The sequence below is a fragment of the Ornithorhynchus anatinus genome, chromosome 9, assembly GCF_004115215.2.
Source record: "Ornithorhynchus anatinus isolate Pmale09 chromosome 9, mOrnAna1.pri.v4, whole genome shotgun sequence".
NCBI lineage: Eukaryota > Metazoa > Chordata > Mammalia > Monotremata > Ornithorhynchidae > Ornithorhynchus > Ornithorhynchus anatinus.
Window position 1 is genome coordinate 13,783,869 of NC_041736.1, and position 22,051 is coordinate 13,805,919.

A 22,051-nucleotide genomic window follows, 5' to 3' on the forward strand; every position below is an offset into this window, starting at 1 on the left:
CTCTTTCCGTTAGGCCATACTGCATCTTGTCTTATATCTAACACGTAGGCACGTGTGTGTTCCTTTGTCAATTTTATGAGTGTGTAGGGTGGAGGTTGTGGAACTGCATTCCGACTGGGTACCGTCTGTGTCGGCTAGCGACATGAAATGCCTACTTGGAGTCAAGGGAGAACAATAATAATATAATAATAATAATAATATTTGTTTAGCTCTTACTGTGTGCCGGGTACTCCACTTAGCTCTGGGGTGGATACAAGCAAATTGGGTTGGACACAGTCCCTGTCCTACGTGGGCCTTTCAGTCTCAATCCCCGTTTTGCAGATGTGGTATAATAATAGTAATAATGTTATTTGTTTAGCTCTTACTGTGTGCTGGGCACTGTACTAAGCTCTGGGGTGGATACAAGCAAATCAGATTGGACACAGTCCCTGTCCTACGTGGGCCTTTCAGTCTCAATCCCCATTTTGCAGATATGGTAACTGAGGCACAGAGAAGTGAAGTGACTTGCCCAAGGTCATACAGCAGACAAGTGGCAGAGCTGGGATTAGAACCCATAACCTTCTGACTCCTAGGCTCATGCGCTATCCACTGAGCTGATCAGAGTCTTTAGGGGCCTGGGAATATTTTTATAAATTGTGTTTGCTTCATTTCATTTGTTAATTTACTGACAGTCGGAAGCTTTGAACAGTCCTTGCTGTATTTACGGGGAGTCTCTGGAGATGAGGAGAAAATAAATCTGGAAGTGCTTTGAGCTCTCTGGATGAAAATCAGAGTAAAAATTTCAACTATAATTAGTATTAGTGTTGAGTTCATTTGCATAAGTCTCTGACAATGACGTCTTGTCATTACCTTTCCATTTACGAAATTTCAATTTACCTGAACTCAAAACCACTGGGTATTTGCTAATCCGCGGTTAAACTTCACTGTCAAAAGTTGGGATACGAGGGGTGGGGGAAGAAATCACAAAGCCTCAAAGGTAGGGTTTGCTTAATCTTTATCCAAATCTGAATTTTGTAGACACCTAGAATATTCTTCTCATTCCAGTGTGATATTGTCATTTTCCCAGTGACTATGAATAAACGGGGGTTGCCCCTGTTTGCTTGCAGTTCTATCAGAGGTGATTGAATCTGGACAGTTAAAAAACCAAGAATATGCCAGATTATGAATTGTGAATGCCCAAAAGAAGCACACAGCAGTGATCACTGTTGAGAACTGGCTGTGATGCATACTGCATGAAGCTTCTGATTGATCCTGTCCTTTGTACTGGCTGAATTGTGGAAGCATTAAACATCTGTGTGTTCACTTATAATATGGATAAGCATGGCACCCGTAGATTGGCGGATAAAATGAACAGTGACTAACACCCTGACATAAATCAGATAAATGCAGGTGTTTTTTTGCCCTTATCAACAGTATTTCATGATTTGGAGGCAGAATGATTTGCCCATTTAAATTGGGGGAACATTCCTATTCTTGAAAAAAAACTGGGGAATATAAAGCTACCAATATTAGAGAACGATCTTATGAACTGGAAAAAAAATACAGTCTGAAGTGCCCAACTCAGTGACCCAGACACAGAGTAAAAGATGACAGAATGGCACATCTTGCCATGAAAGAATGAGCGAGGAGGCAGAATCGAAGCACAAAATTAATGAATGCCATTATTTTTCACTTGTATTTCACTTGATTGTAACTGGGGTCCTTGTGGAGGTTTTCGTGGTTTTGTCTGCTAGCCGGAATCCGCTGTGTTTTAAATATGCCAAGTCCAATCATTTCTGCAAATACCAAAAACTGGAGAGAGAACACAGAGCCATTGAAATTCAAAGCACACCAAGCACCCATCATGTTAGAACTGCAGAAACCTGGTCACATGAGACTCTCCTTTGTCAGTCAGAGTTATAGCTTTCAAGTTGTGGTGACTTCAAGATCCATTCAAGTGGAAAGGAAAAATGCTGAGTGTGACTGGCTTAAAACCAAAAAGCAGAGATCATTATCTAAAATCGTGTGAGATGTTCCCGGATCCTAAGAGGTGGTTAAAATCATGGCAAAATTCACTTCAAATGGAATCTATTTAAAAGTCCTGAGACGATTCCTGAGTCATTTAAAATCTGAAATTTTCACATATCCATTAATTTGGTAGTCTCGTTCTCGTGACTTTTCCATTACTGAAATAGTTAATTTGTATGGGTCAGTGATTTCTTTAGTTCTACAGGTGCTTTCCTCGACAAGGAGGAAAATGGTAAGAAAGTTGTTATGGGGCTGGACTAAAATGGGAAATTCCATAAAGGAAGTCTTGATCCTTCCCATACAAGCCCAAGGGATGCATATGCTCAGTGCGGTACTTAAGTGCTTAGTCCTTAATTTATGAATGAATATACTCAATTTAAAGGGCCTCCTGTTTGCCCACCTGCAAAATGGTGAACCAAGTCTTTGTGTCTCTCTCTATTTCTGATGTTGTGAGGTTAAAGGAGGTGGTAGTTGTAGAAGTGCAATGCAAATGCCTTATAAATATGACATTTTATTATAATCCTCATTTTAAAGAGTGATCTGAACGTTTCACAACATAATTCAAGAAATGCTACATGTGTATTTGCATCCTTTGTTGAGAATGTACAAAGCCCTCCTGGTTGAGCGACTAGTATCCAGTATACTCCCTTCTGAGTTAAAACCAGTGTTTATTGAATCCCTAGTTCTTCAGAATATCTAGTCTTTGTGGAAAAAAACCCAGACCTCAGAATGAAAATAGGCTGTACTGTGAAAGATTTAACTCTGCACATCCCCCCCCCCCCCCCCCCATCCCCTTCCAAGTCCACTGACTCATTTCTGTATATTTAATTTGTGAGTTTAGGCTATGGTAACAGTATGGTTAGCCCTGGGTGGAAAAGAGCATATTTTCTAAGAGTTTGGGCAGTATAAGAACGTACTGAGAACTTGTCTAGGTTGTTCAAGACCCTGAGCTGACCTACGTAGACCAATGGTACTGTTGAATGGTGGTTTGGGAGGTGTGCTGATGGGAGCTAACTGTGGAGTAGCAAATTACTGCTAGGCCAGTGTTCCGTGCATCCCAGGATTCTGTGGGTAGGAGTGACAGGATAAATAGTTTCTCTGCATAACACCTATCTTAATGGTCACAGAAGCAGCAAGGTGTAGTGAAGAGAGCAAGGGCGTGGGAGTCAGAAGGTCATGGGTTCTACTTCTGCTCTGCCACTTGTCTGCTGTGTGACCCTAGGGAGGTCACTTCACTTCTCCATGTCTGTTACCTCATCTGTAAACGGGGATTGAGACTGCGAGGCCCATGTGGGACAGGGACTGTATCCATCCCAGTTTTCCTTCATCCACCCCAGCGCTTAGTATGGTGCCTGGCACATAGTAAGTGCTTAACATATAATAATAATTATTATTATTAGAAATAGACAAAAATTCTATGAAAAACAGATTTCCTTTTGAAAGAGGCTTTTGGGGATGTAATTGTAGTACTTCATTTGAAAAGTTGAATTTTGATGCCATTTAACAGAAGAAACTGTGGTACTTTGGAAAAATATATTTGTTAAAACTGAGTTCCACCAAAATTATCACTCTTCAGTGTTTTGGGAATTCATTATCTACTTAGTTATGTGTTTTAAAACTAACTCTACTTTTTTGCTGATAGCACGGCATTAATTTGCACATTTAACTGAATGTTGTTGGGTTTTTTTTTTGACTGCTGTCGTGTAAGGTTATAGAAACCGGCAAAGTTCTCTGGATTTAGTTTATAAAGTTTGGTTACAGAGAAGAAGCTGATCTTAATTTGACCATTTAGTATATATTAGTAACAATTTGGCTAACTCAATTAGTAAAATTTCTCATAGTCAACAGTAAATGCCAGCATTTTTATTTCACCCCATACAGTCTTATTCTCCTAAAATATATACTTATTCAGAGTTCTGAATTCAATGGTTTGAATTGAGCCATGTAGAGAACAGCACTCTTAAACTACATTTCTTCCAACAAGATTTGTACTGACAAATAGGTGTACTCTTATTTGTACATTGTGCAAAATTCTGAATTTGACCTTTTAAACTTTTGAAGAGTTTATACCATTCTTGTTAATCAGAGAAAATAATCCTATGCAGAAACAAGTGGGTGGATATTATAAATACCAAATGATCCTCCGGAGTCTGGATATCTGGCCTCTGATTTATTGGAGATTTGTAACAGTTGATAGTAGATAATGTAACCTCGTTGTGGGCAGGGAACATGACTACCAACTCGGTTATATTGTATTCTCCCAAGTGCTTAGTACTTAGTAAGTGCTTAGTAAATATGATTGATTTAAAAAGTTTCTTTGTATTCATCATGTTTGTTTTTTTAAACATACAGCATTTTTGCCTTAAGTAATCAACAAATATGCTTTCAAATGCTGGTTTGTTGTGATGGGGTGTCTAAGTGTATTATTAAAGCGTAGCTAGATTGGTATGAGAAGATTGATAATAGCGTTCAATTGCTGACTTATTGTACAGTTGTGATAGGTAAAAAATATCTCAGTAGACGTATTTTCAAGGCAGTTGTACCCAGAGGCCAAAGGAGTTGTGTATTCTCTGGATAGCGTAATAAATGAATTGGCAATGTGAATATACAGCAGAAAAAACGATGCAGTTAGCCATAAGCCAAACAGTGCTGACAGTGAGTGAAAAAGAAATGTTGAGCATGGACACCAGTGTGCCAAAGAACCTGTGGTGGTCTTCTTCTCCTGAAAGCAAGGGAAGTTATTAAAATAACCAGAGAACATCTAGTGAAATAACAAAAGCCATACCAGTGGGAAATGTGGAAGGAAGCAGTTAAACAAAATTATTTAAATATTAAAAATTATTGATATTTTACCAAAAATATGATGCAAATAGTTTTCCTTTTTCATTCTAAAGCTATGACTGGATGAAACAAAGCCAAACGTTCCAGAGACCTCAGACAGAAACCTATCTGTTGAACAAGTCTAGAAAACCTCTTAATCGAACACAACATGAAGAGCTTTTTGAAATGTAAATTTTCAAGCATTTTGAACCCGTGATGAACTATTGATTCATCAAGTGATTCCCCCCACTTCATTTGTGTGTTTCAGAGATTCTCACAGTACAAAGTAGTCAAATGCCAATTTTTCCTCTACTCTGGCAAAGTTCAAGAGCATGAACTCTCACCCAGTATTGCTCTCTAGTATGATTGCAGAGCGGCCTTGGCGGGGTTTTTGTAAGTGATGTTCTGACCTGGATTATCCTGATATATTAGGCTTGGCAGGTCTATATTGTTAGACTAGATGAAATAGGGTGTGGGAAAGTCATAGAGCAGGTGGAGAACGCTGTTAATCCTTCCAACGGGAGTGGTTCATGGTGGCATTGAGACTATATAAAAGGCAGGAAAATAGGGTAGTAGAGTGTAGGAATAGCAATGTCTCCTTCTGTCACTGTATACGAATTTCAATCAAATGGCCCACTGCACACAACTTGATCTTGCTCTGAGATTTTCTGTGTCCCTGAAATATTCCTCTGGTGGTGGTACTGAACTGTAGTGCCTTCCTGGTTTAGAAGAGTGAGACAGGTATTCTACCGAGGTGCCATATGGTCCACGGTTATTTTAATGTGTCTTTGACATCGGGAGAATAGCTGAGACAGCAGAGGAAAGTGCTTACATTTTGGATTTCGGCCAACTCTGATTATTTATGTTTAGTATCTACTCCTTTTTATTCTCAGTAGAAAATGTTTGACAAACATTATAGGCTAAAGACGTCATTCGCGTTGGGATTTTAATAAAACTGAGGATTCTGCTTCAGACCCCTGAAAGAAGTGTAACTTTATCTTGAGGACTTTAATTTGAGGGGAATTTTGCTTCTCGTGCAGTTTTAGATTCTCTTTTGTAAACTGCTGGTAGAAAGGAAGAACAAAAGGAATAACAAAACAACATGAAAAGGAAACATTTTCACACTGATTATCATGGAAGAAAGCTTTTTACATTTTTAGTAGCATCTTCGACATAACACTTGGCGTATGTATTATTTGCGATCTAAGGATCAGAAGGCTCTTGAAAGTTAATTAATTCTGTCACTATTACTGAAGTAATAATATCAAAATATTACTGAAGTAATAATTGTCAAAATATCAAAAGAAACTGAAGGTTACTTAATGCTAATGGAATGACCTAAGGCAGATAAATGGAGGCTGAAAATCATCTTTTGCTTATCTTGTTTAAAATCAGGTTTTATTGGGTTCTTTTTTCCCCAAATCTCTGGAAAAGTTCATATCTAAATGATAAAGTGTTGTTTAATTCCATCCCTGAAATTTTCCGTTGTGAAGCTTTATTTTCATCTGGGGAAGCAACACGGCCTAGTGGATAAAGCACAGGCCTGGGAGACAGAAGACCTGAGTTTTAAACCTGACTCTGCTACTTGCCTGCTGTGTGACCTTGGGCTAGTTACTTAATGTCTCTGTGCCTCAGTTTCCTCAAAGGCAAAATGGAGATTTTGTGAGCCCTTTGGATTCTGTGGTCCCCTCTACTCAACTGTGGGACAATCAGTCAATCAACCAATTATATTTATTGAGCGCTTATTGTGTGCAGAACATGGACGGGGGCTGTATCCATCCTGATTCATTTCTTTCTCCCCCAGAGCTTAGAATAGTGTTTGACTCATAGTAAACACATAGCAAATACCATTCAAAAAATATGGAAAGCCAAATGAATCAGTCAATCAGTGGTATTTATTGAGTGCTCACTATGTACAGAACACTTTACTAAGTACTTGGGCAGAATAATGCAAAAGGAGAAGAAGCAAGTGGCTTTTCAACACCTTTTTTAATTATAGCTATAACTAGTATTGTTTTTCCAAAAAAAAAAGGTAGTTAAGAAGTTAAATGCAGTCACTTTCATGCCACCTCATTGCTCCCTTTGCCTGGAAGATGGATGGCAAATCCCTGCTCCATCCAGCTCCCAAAGAACAGATTAACAGTGAACTTCTGAAAACACAGAATGTAACACCAATGGACAAGATCTCTGGGGCACATTAGATGCAGGAGAAGTTGAGGAAACAAATTGAAGACAATTGAAGACCTGGATAAGACATTTGTAGCCCTTAAAAAATGTGTTTGACACCATATCTGGGTTCTGACACTAAATGACTTCGACAGCTTTGGGAAGTTCACTAAGACCCTAAGACTACTCCAAGAGAATGATTGATTGTCTCAGAGATGAAGTAGTCCTGCCTGACCTGAGGGTTGTAGAATAGAGCCAGACTACTCAACCTATTCTTCACAGCCATGTTTGAGCTTGCAATAGAGGACTTGGAATCTACTCTTAGAAAACACTTCTGCTTCCACAGCAAACTCTGTCAATTCAACAGGCGACCAGCATAATGGATAGGCCTGGTCTCGGTCATCCAGAGCTCTTATGTGCTGCTGATTATACTTTGGAAACACGGATTCAGGAAAACGTACAGATGATTAAAAACGGCTCTGCAGAGTTAATAACTACAGACAGAGCATCTGAACACAAGGTTATCTACCAACTAAGTGGCCTATTGGAAAGAGCATGGGCCTATGAGTCAGAGGAACTGGCTTCTAATCCCAGCTCCGCCACATATCTGCTGTGAAACCTTGGCCAAGTCACTTAACTTCTTTGTGTCTCCGTTTTCTCAACTGTAAAATGGGGATTAAATACCCGAGCTCCCTCCTACTTAGACTGTGAGCCCCATGTGTGACAGGAACTGTTTCTGACCTGATTAATTTGTATCTCTCAGCGCTTAGAACAGTGCTTGACATATAGTAAGCTCTTAAATATAATAACCAAATATTTTCATTGGGGTTAGCAAACTGAATGTCATGACAGAACTCTTTCTAGACCAAACACTGCCTTTTGGAAATATTTAGGCCCGTATTGGCATATGATGCCTAAATACGGCATCAAGCTTCAGGCAACCGGAAGGTTTTCAGGGTTGAAATATCCATCCACCTTTCTATAAGACTGTTGGGATATAATTGCCACATCCTTTCTTCTTGGCCAAGTTCTTCTTCTATATTAATAATAATAATAACAATATTTGTTTGGTACTTACTGAGGGTCAATCACTGTCCTAAGCTGTGGAGTAGATACAAGTTTAATTACATTGAACACAGTCCATGTCCCACGTGGGGCTCAAAGTCTAAGTGGAGAGAGGACAGGTATGGAGGTCCTATTAAATCTCAGAACACCAAATGTCATGTTGGCAGAAAACATGCCACCAACTCTGTGTACTCTACTCTCCCAAGTGCTTAGTACAGGGCTCTGCACACAGTACTCGATAAATATCGATTGATTGAATATCAAGTGTCAAGGAAAGTTCACAAACAACTAAATTATGCAGTTTTCTTGGTTTCACAGCAGCAGAAGAAATGGTCATGATACCCTTTCTGGTGGGATAGATGAGAATGGATGGAAGCAGTATACTCAAGTAGGCAGCCGATATGTGGTGAGCTGAAGTGGGAATAATGGAAGCAGGAGGGTGGAAAAATATATTTTAAAGATACAGTGAACTAAAATGATCTGGCAATAGGAATACACTGATGAGATGTAAACTAGCTTGACACTGAGCATTCATGGCTGAAGTGGCTCTCATCAAGCAGAAGTTCTGCCAAGATCAAATTACTAAGAGCAAAATCCAAAACAACCCTTAGAGTAAATGCAGCAAAACACTGAGGGGCATTTGTCTTGTCACAGTGCAGAAGGAACTTCTGGTCACATGTGCTTTTTTTTTTCTTCGCATGAGGATGAAATTCACCATCATTAGCATCTTCTTTGAACCTGAAGAACAGCCTTCCCATCCACACACACAAATCAACAGAGACCTGGAGCACATTCTGCTCTGTATCTTAAAGAGTGAGAAGTCATAGGCCTAGAGGGCTGCCCTAAGTGACAGGCAGCAGTGCGTAGCTCCCCAACACTCCTCATCTCCCCATATCTCTCACAAAGCTTCCAGAATATGTGCTCCGTGACATGGGATGAGGTGTTGTAGGGAGGGAGGAGGGAAAGAAGTCAGGGGAAAGGATCATGAAAGCATATGTGCTCTGAGAGACTTGTCAACTGGCAGGGTGGGAGATGGGGCTTGGAGCTGCCAGCAAGAATGTGTGAGGGAGGGCAAGCAGCGCCTAAACTAGACAGGGAAGCCTAAAAAAAAGAGTTAAAAAACCTGATTCTGATTGATTCTCTCACCTGGTGGCAAGAGCAGAAACCATGACAAAATGTCCTATGGAAAGGCATCCAGTTTTGTATATATTTTTTTAAAAATGGTATTTGGTAAACGCTTACTAGGTGCCAGGACCTGGGTCAGTTTGAAAACAGTTTATTCCCACATGGGGCTTAGGGTCTTAATCCCCATTTTACGGATGAGGAAACTGGGGCACAGAAAATTTAAGTGATTTGCCCAAGGTCGCTCAGCAGACAAGTGGCAGAGTCAGGATTAGAACTCAGGTCCTTCTGACTCCCAGGCCCATGCTCTGTCCACTAGGCCATGCTGCTTCTCTAGCATTTATTCATTATATTAATAAAGTGTGTTTGCCTGGTTATCACAAAGTCCTGTGTATTCACTTGGAGTTTATGACCAGACAGCCAATATCCATCTTCCTAATGCTATGGAGTGAGATTCATCCCAAGGAAACTAGGGGGAGGGATGGCAGGATTTGTCGGGGGGTGGGGGGGAGCGGTCAGGGAATATGTCTGTTTATTGTTATATATGTTATATAAGTGTTGCGCATACAGTAAGCGCTCAATTAATTTAATTGAATGAATGAATGAATGAATGAATGAGAGATCCTACCCCCGGCTACTCAGGCTCTCCTCCCTTAAGCTACCCCCAGCAAGGAGCTATGGAAAGCAGTTTGAAATTTTGAGCTGAGGTCAAAATAAACTTGAAGGTTCCCATTTTATGTAGTTTTCATTTCACATAGATGACATCCCAATACAATTTAGATCCTTTTTTTCTCTACTTGAAATTGGGTATACATTACTTTTGGGCTGACTTCTGTAATGGGAATGTTGAAATTTGGGGTCCTTTCAAAATATTAGGTTATCTGCCCCTTTAGCATTGAGAAATCGGGTACTATTTAGAAAAGGAGCTGGGCTGACTCTCCATTTAATGAAGCAACGTCTAATGTCACGATTACCATTGCTTAAAGAGAGGAATCCTATAAAATGTGATATTTGGCACTTTTTTTTTATTAGAAGGGAAGGGACTGAAAAAGCACAATTTCACTTGGCAAAGGGGCAACTTGATTTTTTAAACAGCCAGGGGCCGACAGAAACTTAGAATTATTATTAGCCTATGAATTCTATGATTGCAGTAGGAAAAAGGAGCTTCCAAGAAGATATGACAATCTTCAAAAGAAGGAAACATTATTGATAAGGGGGAAAGAGAGTAAAGAGATAAACTGCTTGTGAAAGGTAGTCACCACTCAGGAGTTAATTTTTTGTTCTTTTCTGATATTGTGATTTCTCCCAACTGAGAAACCTAAAGCAAACTATTTTATTTTTAAAAAATTGAATGTGTTCCATACCATTACCTTGATGCCCTAAGTCTGTTTTTAAAACTAAAGAGTTAAGCCTTTAATCTGTAATTACTCTCCAGGACAATCCCATTAAATCAAATTCACTGTTGCTCTTCTGTGCTCTATCTGGTTTGTTCCTGTGAGCAGATTTTCTGAAGAGCTCGATTCTTGTATATGTAACTGTCCTGTTGGCTTGTGAGAATGGAGCAGACAGACTGAATAGAAGCCAACGTGATATGCATGTTCATGATCCAAAACAAAGCTCCTCAGCTATCTGCCCTCGAGTCATTTATCGATTTCCAATTCTTGCCTCTTTAGATCGAATATGTTTGCTTGCATCCATTCTTGTCGTACATCTTTGTCAAAAATATAATACCCCAAATTTAGGATTTTTTTAATGCTTGAGGTTGATAAAGGTGTGTGCTAACAATTGTGTGAGGAGAAAATAGTTATTTTCTTATGGCTGAAATGCACAAAAAGATACAGCTTCCAGGATAATTTCAGGGTAGAGGTGTTATTGGCTAAACAGACTTTCAAATTTGGTTAACAAATAATAAAGCTAGTCATGTTTGGGACTAGGGAGTAGATAAAGATAGGGTGGCTTTTGATCCAGTTCATTTTTTTCAAAAGCAGAAACGAGAAGAAAGGACTACAAAATGTGCTAAAGTTTTTATGGGGGACAAATCGATTCCAGCTTTAAAGTCCTCCTCCACAGTGCGTTACACCCAATTTGCCTGGAGATAAAAAGATGAAACAAATGTCTCTTTCCTCTCTAACCTGTTAAGGGTATTTAACATGATAAAGAATCATGCAGTTTGGGAAACTTGTTTGATGATGAAAGATAAATTTTCCTCCTCAATGATATGTGTGTGAATTATGAACGTGACTGGTCCTTTGTGCTAGCAGGAGATATCAGTACACAATAAAACAATAATAATAATAGTGATGATGATGGTATTTGTTAAGTGCTTACTAGGTGCCAAGCACTGTTCTAGTGAAGGCATTTCCCTAATATTAAGTTCTTGTGTGTGCCAGTGGGATGACCAGGTTGATGGCATGATGTCCCCTTCTGGAGTGATAGAGTGATTTCACGTCTGGGTCCCTCCCCGCCTTTTCCCTTTGGCTTTAGAGCAATCATATTGAAGAACTATTCATTCGATCGTATTTATTGAGTGCTTAATGTGTGCAGAGCACTGTACTGAGCGCTTGAGAATTACTCAGGTAGTTCTCAGGTAGGCCTCTCCATTGCTCTCTGGGAGGACCAGGCACTGTGGACAACCCAAGATGTTGGCACAGGTCTCAAAAGCCTCAACATAGTAGTAGGAAATGCCCCGGGCCCCCCGACTACTTCCCAGGCTACCTCTCTGTTCAACCTAGCTGCCATTTCTAGTGGTCAGTGCTTACACTATGCGCTTTAACAATACACACATCTTTCCCAAAAAGAATCCAGAAGGGATAAAGGAATTAGTCAAAGTAGTAGGAAACATTGTGAAAGTCCTTTAAAATTGCTTTTTGTTTTTATTTAAATTGTCTGTGATAAGCCCTTACTATATGCCAAGGGCTGTACAAAGTGCTGGGATCATTTAACAGCATAATCAGGTTGGACACACCCCCTGTGCCACATAGGGCTCACAGTCTTAATCCCCATTTTACAAATGAGGTAACTGAGGCACAAGAGTGTGTGTGTGTGTGTGTGTGTGTGTGTGTTTGTATTGTATGTTTGCAAAACAAAGGGCTCCTGGGTCTTTAGACCCAAATTCTTGACTTTTGTTTTTTTGGGGGTTTTTTTTTTGGTTTTTTTAATGGTATTTTTTAAGCACTTACTCTGTGCCAAGCACTGTACTAAGTACTGGGCTAGATACAAGCTACTCAGGTTGGAGACCGTCCCTTCCCACCTGGGGCTCACAGTCTCCATTCCTATTTTACATCTGAATTTACAGGATTTATGGTGTTGTTCAGCCGTGTAGTGGGCTACTAGGAGGAAGTCCCCTGGTCTTGCTGTATTGCATGTTTTCAGTCCACGTTGTGACTGGAACTGAGAAGCAGCGTGGCCTTGTGGATAGAGAAGCCACCTGGGAGTCAGAATGCCCTGCTTGTCTTCTGTGTGACCTCGGGCAAGTCACTTAACTTCTCTGTGCTTCAGTTACCTCATCTGTAAAATTGGGGATTAAGATTGTGAGCCCCATGTGGGACGTGGACTGTGTCCAAGCTGATTAGCTTGTATCTACCCCAGTGCTTAGTACAGTGCCTGGCACATAGCACTTAACAAATACCATTAAAAAAAACCCAAAGAAAAACACTGATAGGGAATTGGCAAACATTCTTCTGCCAGTGTGAGGCTGTTTGGGCTCAGAGTGCTGGTTTTCAGAAGGAACTGATTGTGTGCATTCATGTGGTGTTGGAATGGGTAAGTGCTACCAGCACGAGTTTTCCTTACCTCATAGTTTTGCTAGAACACTCTCCCGGCATTATAAAAGAGTGGGGGGTATCAAATTTTCCTTCTCCCCAGATTTTAAAAAGCAGAGGAGACACTGGTCCCTTTGGAATGATTCCGGTGCAGTCGGCATGGAGACCGGGGATGGACAAGAGACTTTGGGAGATCTTTTCCAGGCATATTTTTCTAAGCTCCAAAAGACAAAAGCTTTCATCTATTGGCACGCATTCCCACTCCATATTTAATGTATATTATTTGAAGTTGAGAGGAACTCAGGGTACAGAAATGAGGTATGATAGAGGAAAAGGACCCCGAATGATCTCCATCTGATTCTAGTACAATACTGTGGCCCCAGCTTTACTGTCTCTCGCTATAAAACGTATCTGCACTACAAAGTGAGTCTCTACCTTAGATACCTTTTTATATCATCTTTAAGATGGGGCCCGGAAACACTGTGATTTCTGAATTTAGAGATCTTTCCTGATCCCGCTTGGCCATCCCCAGACAACTCATCTTTGTCTCCACTGTGAAAGAGCCTCAAGGAACTTATCCATTATCTGCAAGGCACCTGGGGAGCTTTATGTCCTGGCTGGTGTAGGCCCCCCTGCACCGTACTCCACAGCAGGAGACGCGATTGGCTGTGATGTTGGTGCTGGCACTTTCCGGGATTGATCTTTTCCGCTCAGGCTCCTGGCATTCTCTCTGAAAAACTACTCGTCTCTGGAGCTTGGCTTCCAGCCGAGTCCAAAGCTGGCAGAGCATTTAAAGCCCTTTGTTTGACCAGTTTTTGTTTCTCTCTGCTTAGTTTGCTTTCAAGTATTTTTTTTTTTTGTATCGGCCCCCTTATCTCGGAGGTAAGATCAGTGGATTAAAGGCACAAACCTGGAGAAGCTTTGACTATTTCAGGAGCTCGTGTTTGTCGTGGGTCACATAGGCTTCTATGACAAATAATTTGCTTCCTGCGCTGGTTTGAAGTAGGCTGGAGTTAGCGAAACGTTGCCATTTATAATCTAGTTTTGACCATTGCGATCTGGTTCCAAAGGACGGCTCCCAGACTCCATTGTGGAGTTCAAACTTCGGGGTGCCCGCCGAAGCCTAAGCTTGGTGCACACGTTATCTGTTGGGGCAGCTGGAGCAAAACAACTTCCACTCCACCGACCATATGGCTTTGTTCAGCTCTTACCCTGAAGGCATTTTCCACTCATGGCCAGAAGTCTGGCACCCTTGCAGTTTCCTCTCCGTGCCAGGAGCCCGCCTGGCCCTCCTGCTGCTTGCACAGTATCGTACTGTGGCACAAAATCAAAGACCGGCACTTTTTAGGGCTGTACGATGGAGCCTCCACCATCCAGCGCGTTTGGGTTCCGGGCAGCGTCGGGTTTTAGAATTTTCAGGGATTCAAGTGGTATAGCAAAAGCATTTCAGACAGGAGTGTGGGAGGGAAGCGTCGAGAAGAATTCTTTGCTAAAATGACTGGATTTGCCTCTAGCAGCAGCCCAGTCTATAATGGAGGGATGAATAACTGGCTGCCTTCCACACTCCTGAAATTCTCTAGAAGTGCAGACTTTGTGACAGCCAATCCTGACTCCCAGCCAGAAGCCACACCCTAGATGCTGCTTAAGAGGAGAGAGTAAAGAGTGATTGTAGCCCCACACTTTCTTTAAGTATTATTGAAACATCTTAGAATCTACATTTTAATTGGGCAGTCAATCACCGGTATCTGTTGAGTTCTTACTGCGTGTAGAACAAGTTGCTACGCGCTTAGGAGAGTTCAATACAAAATTCACTGCAGGCACCACGAAACCCGAGAGATAAGCTAGATCACTTTTCCGAGAGTTTTGAAAATGGCGCTGAGAGATTTAAAAGGTCTTGATTGAATACTGACTAAAGTGTGGTTGCTTTCTTGAACTTACGTGGCTACCCTTTCATAAGATCCATTCTTAGACTCCTATATCATTTCTCGAAAAGGAATAAGATTATTAGCCTCTTTGTCCCTGAAGTATGCTTGCAAATTAATATCCCTTCCCTTGCCCCTGTCGTGAATTCTCCACTCAAACTGGGTTTATTCAGGTCTTGATAAGGGAAAGGGTCATTTCCACAGTGCCAATCGCCTTGGCCATCACTGAAACTCTAGGTTTCTTGTGCGGCTTTAAGAGTCACATGTTCAGCCAGTTGGAGAAAAAGGCCTCCTGTAATAGCTCGGTCCCAGGAATAGCTAGGTATTAGGATAGGAGGTCCCATCCTAGTCCTCTCTCCCTCCCCATCTCCCTCCCTGCTCTCCACTCCCCCCCCCATCCCCCAAAACACCCAAAGAAGCAAGAAAGAGTTCCTGGAAGATCTAGCACCAAGATTAGCAAGACGAGTCTGAAATAATAGTAATAAGGTTGGTATTTGTTAAGCGCTTACTATGTGCCAAGCACTGTTCTAAGCGTTGAGGTAGATACAAGGTAATCAGGTTGTCCCACATAGGGCTCACAGTCTTCATCCCCATTTTAGAGATGAGGTAACTGAGGCACAGAGAAGTTAAGCGACCTGCTCAAGGTCACACAGCTGAAAAGTGGCGGAGATGGGATTAGAACCCACGACCTCTGACTCCCAAGCCCATGCCTTTTCCAGTAAGCCACACTCCTTCTCAAATGACGCAGCTCAAATGACACTTTTAAATGAAAATGACAAAGAGAGCTAAGGGAAAGGAGCTGGCTTAGCAGACAGAAACCCGGAGGTCATTTCCCGGCTGGGGCTGGCTGGTTTGAAATATGGGATTGGAGATGCGAGAGAGGATCGAACGCAAGAAAGGCCAATCCTCTGCGGTTTGTGCAACGTGTACAAGTTTGGGTGGGTGCAAGTGAATATGAGTAAGTAAGAAGGGGACTACCTCTTCCCCTTTATGAAACGCATGTTGGATTGTTTGGGCCCCTACTCTCTGTGGAGCAAAGGGATAGAATTGAGGGCACTGTAAAAGGAGTCAGAGAGACGCATATGTAATCAAATTTGGTCAGGCTGCAGCGCAAGGGAGCAGTAGAAACAGATGGAATCGGGTTGCCCAGAATTGATAGTGAAGATCAACAGGACATCTAGTTTGCGGGAAAGTAGCCTCCACTTTCAAATTTGGAATAAACTAATATCACTGTGACAGGGGTTTCACAGCAGTGAGAAAAACACCTCACACATGTCTCTTTTAGGACTACGCAGAATTGGGTGGGTTTGAGGAATTAATGCCAAGTGTAAGTTAAGATGTTTTGGAAAGGAATGTGAGACATCTCCCAGGCAGAAAAAAACCTGTGTTTAGTCTAATGGTGTCTATGTTTCCCTAAATGGTCAGAACTCTACTGGAAGTTTTAGGCGTTGACTTGAATGAACAGTTCCCGTCTCTTCCCTTCCCCATATCCTTTGCCTTTGGTAAATTTTCAGTGAGTGGTCTCCTTCTATTCCAGCGTCGTCAATCTTGAAAAGGGAGAAGCGGCTGAGGACGAAGAATGTTCGCTTCAGCTGTGTTACAGTGTATTACTTCACCAGGAGGCAAGGCTTCACCAGTGTGCCCAGCCAAGGAGGAAGCACTCTGGGCATGTCCAGCCGCCATAACAGTGTGCGCCAGTACACCCTCGGTGAATTCGCCACGGAACAGGAGAGGCTCCACAGAGAGATGTTGAGAGAGCACCTTAGGGAAGAAAAACTGAACTCTTTAAAATTGAAGGTAAGATGCGTCATGGTGTTCTCCTCCCTTCCCCAGCTCCCACAGTGAAGCTACCTACCCTTAGGTTGATTCATCTATGTCGGGGGGTTGGTGGGGAGAGTTTGTGTGTGTAGTTAAAGTGGAATTTACCGTGTTCAAATTCACCATGTTCCGCAGCAATGACCATGTACTTTTCCCTTTTAACTGAGCAGCAGGGTCCCAGCTTTGAAAATAGGGTAGGGAATTGTCCGGACTTCAAAAGTGCAGCTTTCAGAAGTACTGCACTTTGGAGATAAGGCAGAGGGCTGGTAAAACACCCCCTGCCCCCCCCCCCCAATACCCTTTCGTAAAATGTCCTCCAGCAGCTGTAGTTGCATTTAAGACTTGAATTGAACCAACTTACAAATATACCCACTAGAAAAATGCCCCGGTAGATACATTGTAAGAATTTTTTAAAAAGCGTTATTTTTTCACTTATTAAATATTTTAGGGTCATAAATGCATTTCTTTCTGCTTCTTAGCTCATTTATTCCAAAATTTTTAAGTGAATTTATTTTTAAGGTAATCTGCTGAGGTTTGATGTCTTCAGATACCTGATTTTTGTTATCTACTCTGCCTTCCAGGTTTATCCCCAGCTTATCTCTCTGTTTCAGATATCATTTATAAGGCAACAACCCAAAACAAACTGGTATGGTCTCACTCCGATAGTGTGACTCCTATTTCCCGTGGCTTTTTCCCCCTAGGTCACCTGCCAGCTTCCGTAAGAAGTTCATGTAGCATCAAGTTGGGTTTGTTTTTTGTAATTACTTTTCACCTACTGAATTTTCCGCCCCGGGAATTTTTTTTTTAATTCAATAATAATCTCTGGCTGAGATTTTCCTCTTGGGCAACAACGTTGGAAGAAGAGTAGAAAGGTGGACAGAAATTCTCATCTGTTATTTCCTAATCTTGAACTGATGGATTATTTCCTGTTGGTCTGTGGAAAGACACTGCCCGCAAGGGACCCTTGTTTGAGAACCAGGTATTGTGTTCACTAGTTCTGAATAACTGGTGTGACAGTAACTGTCTGATGCTAAATGGATTCACTGTGGTGAATTTTGAGGCCTGGTGTGTGAATCATTAATGTTGGTGGGAGCCACAAAGCTGTACTCCCTGGCCCAAGACTGAACATTTACTTTTATTATTCATTTGTATCTACCTCTTTTAAAAAAGAGAGATTAGCTAGAAGAGAAAAGAGGAACAAAAATAGCACATCATAACTGATTCCTTTGGAATTGTGTGTAGTGTTGAAAGTCTGAGGGAGCACTTATTGTCTAGTATTGAAGCAATCAGCTCAAGTGGGGAACATGGTCTGGTTTGTTTCTGACAGTGAAAGCTTGCTGTTTTCTCTTTGATGAAGCTGGAAGGATAAGCTGTTTGTCCACTTTTGCCAGCTCCAGATGAACTCAGTGGGAGGACAGGCAGCCAAGTTCTGAGGTGATGAAACTTCCACTCCTCATTTGACCTGGGCCGATCAGAAGCAGAGGGTCACTCTTAAACTGGAACCTCACAAGTCATTTCTAAATATTCTCCGAACCGATTTTAAAAAAAATGAACCAAACAACATTAGTGGCCAATAGTGGGGTCTTTTTTTGCCACAGTTCTTCTTAGGGGTTATTAAAATTGATTTTACAGAATGGTCTGTGATATAGGACTGACATTCACCCCAAGAATGTACTCTTTATCATTGCCAACAACAGCTCACTTTTGCATAGTGCATAGTCTCTTTCTAGAACAGAAGTATGTGTAATTAAAGTTGATTTTACTACTTCCTGAGCCATAGGTGTTTGTAAAACGGTATTGCCTCGGATTTTTTTTACCAAGATTTGCTGTAGGGATTCTAACAGTGAAGATCAAATTCATGGATATTTGATTTTTGTGAGGACTACTCAGGGAGCTTTGATTTGAGGAATTTAAAACCTGGAGAAAATGAATGACCTTGATTCGCTGCTCCCGAACGGTACCAGCCCAGAAACCCCCCTGAGTGGGTAAAATGTTTCCCCCAGTACCCTGTCAAGGAGAGCATACCTATGTCTCAATCTGAGTTTTTCTCGAACAAAAATCCTATGGGTCAAATGGTTAGGATCCGGGAGCACAATTACCATGCAGCTGAGCCATTCTCCAGCTCTGGCGGGGAACGTAGGCAGAAGGGGAAGAGCTGCGAGGAGGCCTCCTTTTTTGTACCTCCCACACATCCCTCTTTGTGCTCCTCCTCTGTTAAAATTAAAATGCACACGATATTTGTCAATAGGGACTCTTCTGAAACAAATCCTCAAATAGTAACATGGTCATTAAGCATTATTTCTAAATTGGGGCCTTTTTGCTTGAGTATAGATACAATCATTGAATTCAAAAGAAGAGAATTTCAGCTGGTTTTCTTTATGAGACTCTTTAAAACAACAGGGGAAAATCTCAGGTTTTCTTTGGCAAACATGATTCTCGTTTCAGGGGATTTGAGTCTTAAAGACTTCTTTTTGAGAGGGTGGTATCCATTGAGGTGCGATATTGTGTATCTGATCAGCATTATGGAGCATCATTACGGAGGGGCTGGAGAACCCATTTCATTGATTGTTTTTGGTAAACCACTCATATAGTCAATTAACAAAGGAGGAAACAATGGTTTGAATGAAGTGCATTTTCTCTGTATATTCCTGGAAAAATCTTTTGCTTTATTGTTTCCAAATTATAGTAAGCAAGCTTTTTTAATCAATTGAACACGTTCAAACCTGTCTTGCAATCACAGTAATCAGTGAATTCATGTTACTACTGTTACATTTGTCTTGACATTAGGCATTGATGAAAAATGGCGGAACACCAGATTAAGGCAGAACCCTTTGTATTACAGTAGCATTAACACACTCTGCCTGTAGGCTCCTTGCAGAATTTCCCTTTTTGTATATTTTCCTTTTTTTTTGGTTGTTTTTTATGGGTGAGTACAAACACATACACACATATATTTATATATGTGTGGGTATATATTATACATATAATATATATGCACAAACATACACACTACATATAGGCATATCTCCTGTTTTCCTATCATGTAAGCGTTGCATTCTTGTGAAATCTCATGGTGAGGAAAACATTTGTTTTCATCATCTGTTTATGCATAGTCGTCATCTGTTCTGCCGCACTAGCAAAGCCCTTTCTTTGATGTGCGTTCTGTAAAAGAGTTTCCTGGTTTCCCAACAGTGTTCTAGTCAAAACACAGAGTGGAAGGATGCATAGAAAGATAAGAGTGGAGATAGCTATCCCTCCAATTCAAAAGCTCCGCTGATCGTCATAATTTTTCCAGGGGTATGAGTGTGGATAAAAAAGTATTTGTTGAGTTGAGGTTGTGTGTTCCCCGGGATGGATTGGCTTCTGGGGGTTCTTCTTTATTAGGGACCACACTGTCATTAAACCTCCTCAACTCTGCAGTCCTGCTGTTTACCATATCTTTCCTTTCTTACTCTTTCCTGCCCTCACCGCCCTTAAATCCCTACCGTGGTAAGATGTTGGCTTTTCTTCGTTCGTAACATCTTCTAAATTGGACCATCTGTATCATGTGATACCCTCTTTTGCTGGGGGCGGTGTCAGTGTCCTACTGCTCTCAGCTATTTATAGTCGAGGCAGGGACTTTCTCTGGGGTGTGTGCCAGTGAAACTCTTGATTGCCCCAGTAGTTTTTACTGCCACCAGGTTGGGACTCTTGAATTTGGAACCTCCTGGAGGCTCAGGAAGCAACTTCCACGTTCTCTTTTGTCTAGCCCAAGAGCCTCATTTGGGACAGGGAAATGTGTCCTATCCTATTATCTAGTATATACCATTGTTTAATATAGCACATTGTAAGCACTTAGTAATACCCTCATTATTATTTTATTTTATAAAGTATTTCCCTTTGTCTACTCCTCTGTCTAATTTATTTTAATTCCATCCCCCCCGCCACTAGACTGTAAGGTTCTTGTGGGCAGGGATAATGTCTACCAATGCTGTTTTATTGTACTCTCCCAAATGCTTAGTACACTGCTGTGCCCACAGTGAGCATTCAATAAATGCCATTGATGAACAGAATGTATTAGTAATTCTTGATGATCAAGAAGTTTTATTAGCAATTACCCATATCGGTTGACTCGATGGGAATTTCTTTTTTAAAAATGATAGAAATTCAATATTTAATTAGGTATTTTAAATGTCCATGAAATTGATTTTTTAAGACACTAGGTTTAGGTCAGTTTCAGTGACACCGGAAGTCATAGATTTCATTTTCATGCCTGGCACATAGTAAGTGCTTAACAAATACCATCATTATTTAATAATAATAATAATAATAATGAAATTTATCAAGGAATTGAACAGCCAGCTCAGCTGGGTCATTCTGTATTTAAAAGTGATTGTTTGGGATGAATGTATTAAATTCCGGATTTTGATTGGGTTGGGTGATGGATGATGTTGTTAAAACTTAGAAGGAAATCTGAATTCATCTGGCTCTTAACAGGATCTCACATTTACGAAATGTGTAGGAATTAAAATAAAATGACACGGGGTGGGGAGTGGTCATATGCTGAGCTGAGCCAACTGTTCCTCGAACAAGTTGCTTAAGCTTTTGTGGTGAGGGAGTTTCAAAAAAGAACTGTAGTTTCACTGCTCTGTTGGTCTTGCCAAGAGTGTGAGCAGGTATACTTCGGTGTGTAGGCCTACAGAAAGTTTGCTTTCTGTGCTGCCTCCCATGCAGAGAAGAAAGTTGAAAGAGCAACCAATTATCTTGTATCTACCCCAATGCTCAGTACGGTGCCTATCACACATTAAGCACTGAGCAAATGCCACAATTATTATTCTTTCATTCAGTGATTGGGAATTGCACATCCTCTTCGGGAGAAAGCATGCCTTGTGAAAGCATGTTGCTGATAGCTGTTTCAGGTAGAGGCTTGAGTTTGATTTGAAAATTTGAGATTATTCTGGCTAAATCGGACCGCCAAACTTTGAGCCAATTCCAGGTTTCTTTTGTTCACTTTAAATAGTTAAGCTTCAATGTTGGGGCTGGACCATGCTCAGTTAATGCTCCGATTAAGAGATCTATGGATGACAGGGGACTTGAGCGTCACACTTCCCTCTCTCTCAAGTCTTCCCTGCCAAGAAAAAGGGGAAAAGCATGCAAACTTGCAATAGTGTCTCCAAGTCCTGGATTTCAGGAAAAATAATAGGGTCTGCCTAGGCATTGACTATACATACCCCCAGGAGAACAGTGTGGCAGCCGAAATAAAAATTGGATTTATTTATAACGTTTTACTCATTTTATGATATTACTGTTTACAAAGTGCAAACCATTTATTCACAGTAAAATGACATTGAAACAGTGTTAAGAGAAAATGGTGGAAATACCTTTGTAGTG

At 41.1% G+C, this 22,051-nt stretch overlaps 1 protein-coding gene across 4 annotated transcripts in view; it reads left to right on the forward strand.

Moving 5' to 3' along the window:
* CSRNP3 (cysteine and serine rich nuclear protein 3) overlaps positions 1–22,051 on the forward strand; it is a 126,430-nt gene that overhangs the window by 98,054 nt on the left and 6,325 nt on the right. For all 4 annotated transcript variants that reach the window (XM_039913105.1, XM_039913106.1, XM_039913107.1 and 1 more), the window contains one exon: positions 16,401–16,660. In XM_039913105.1, the coding sequence (XP_039769039.1) occupies positions 16,401–16,660 (260 nt within the window). The remainder of the gene's footprint in view (positions 1–16,400; positions 16,661–22,051) is intronic.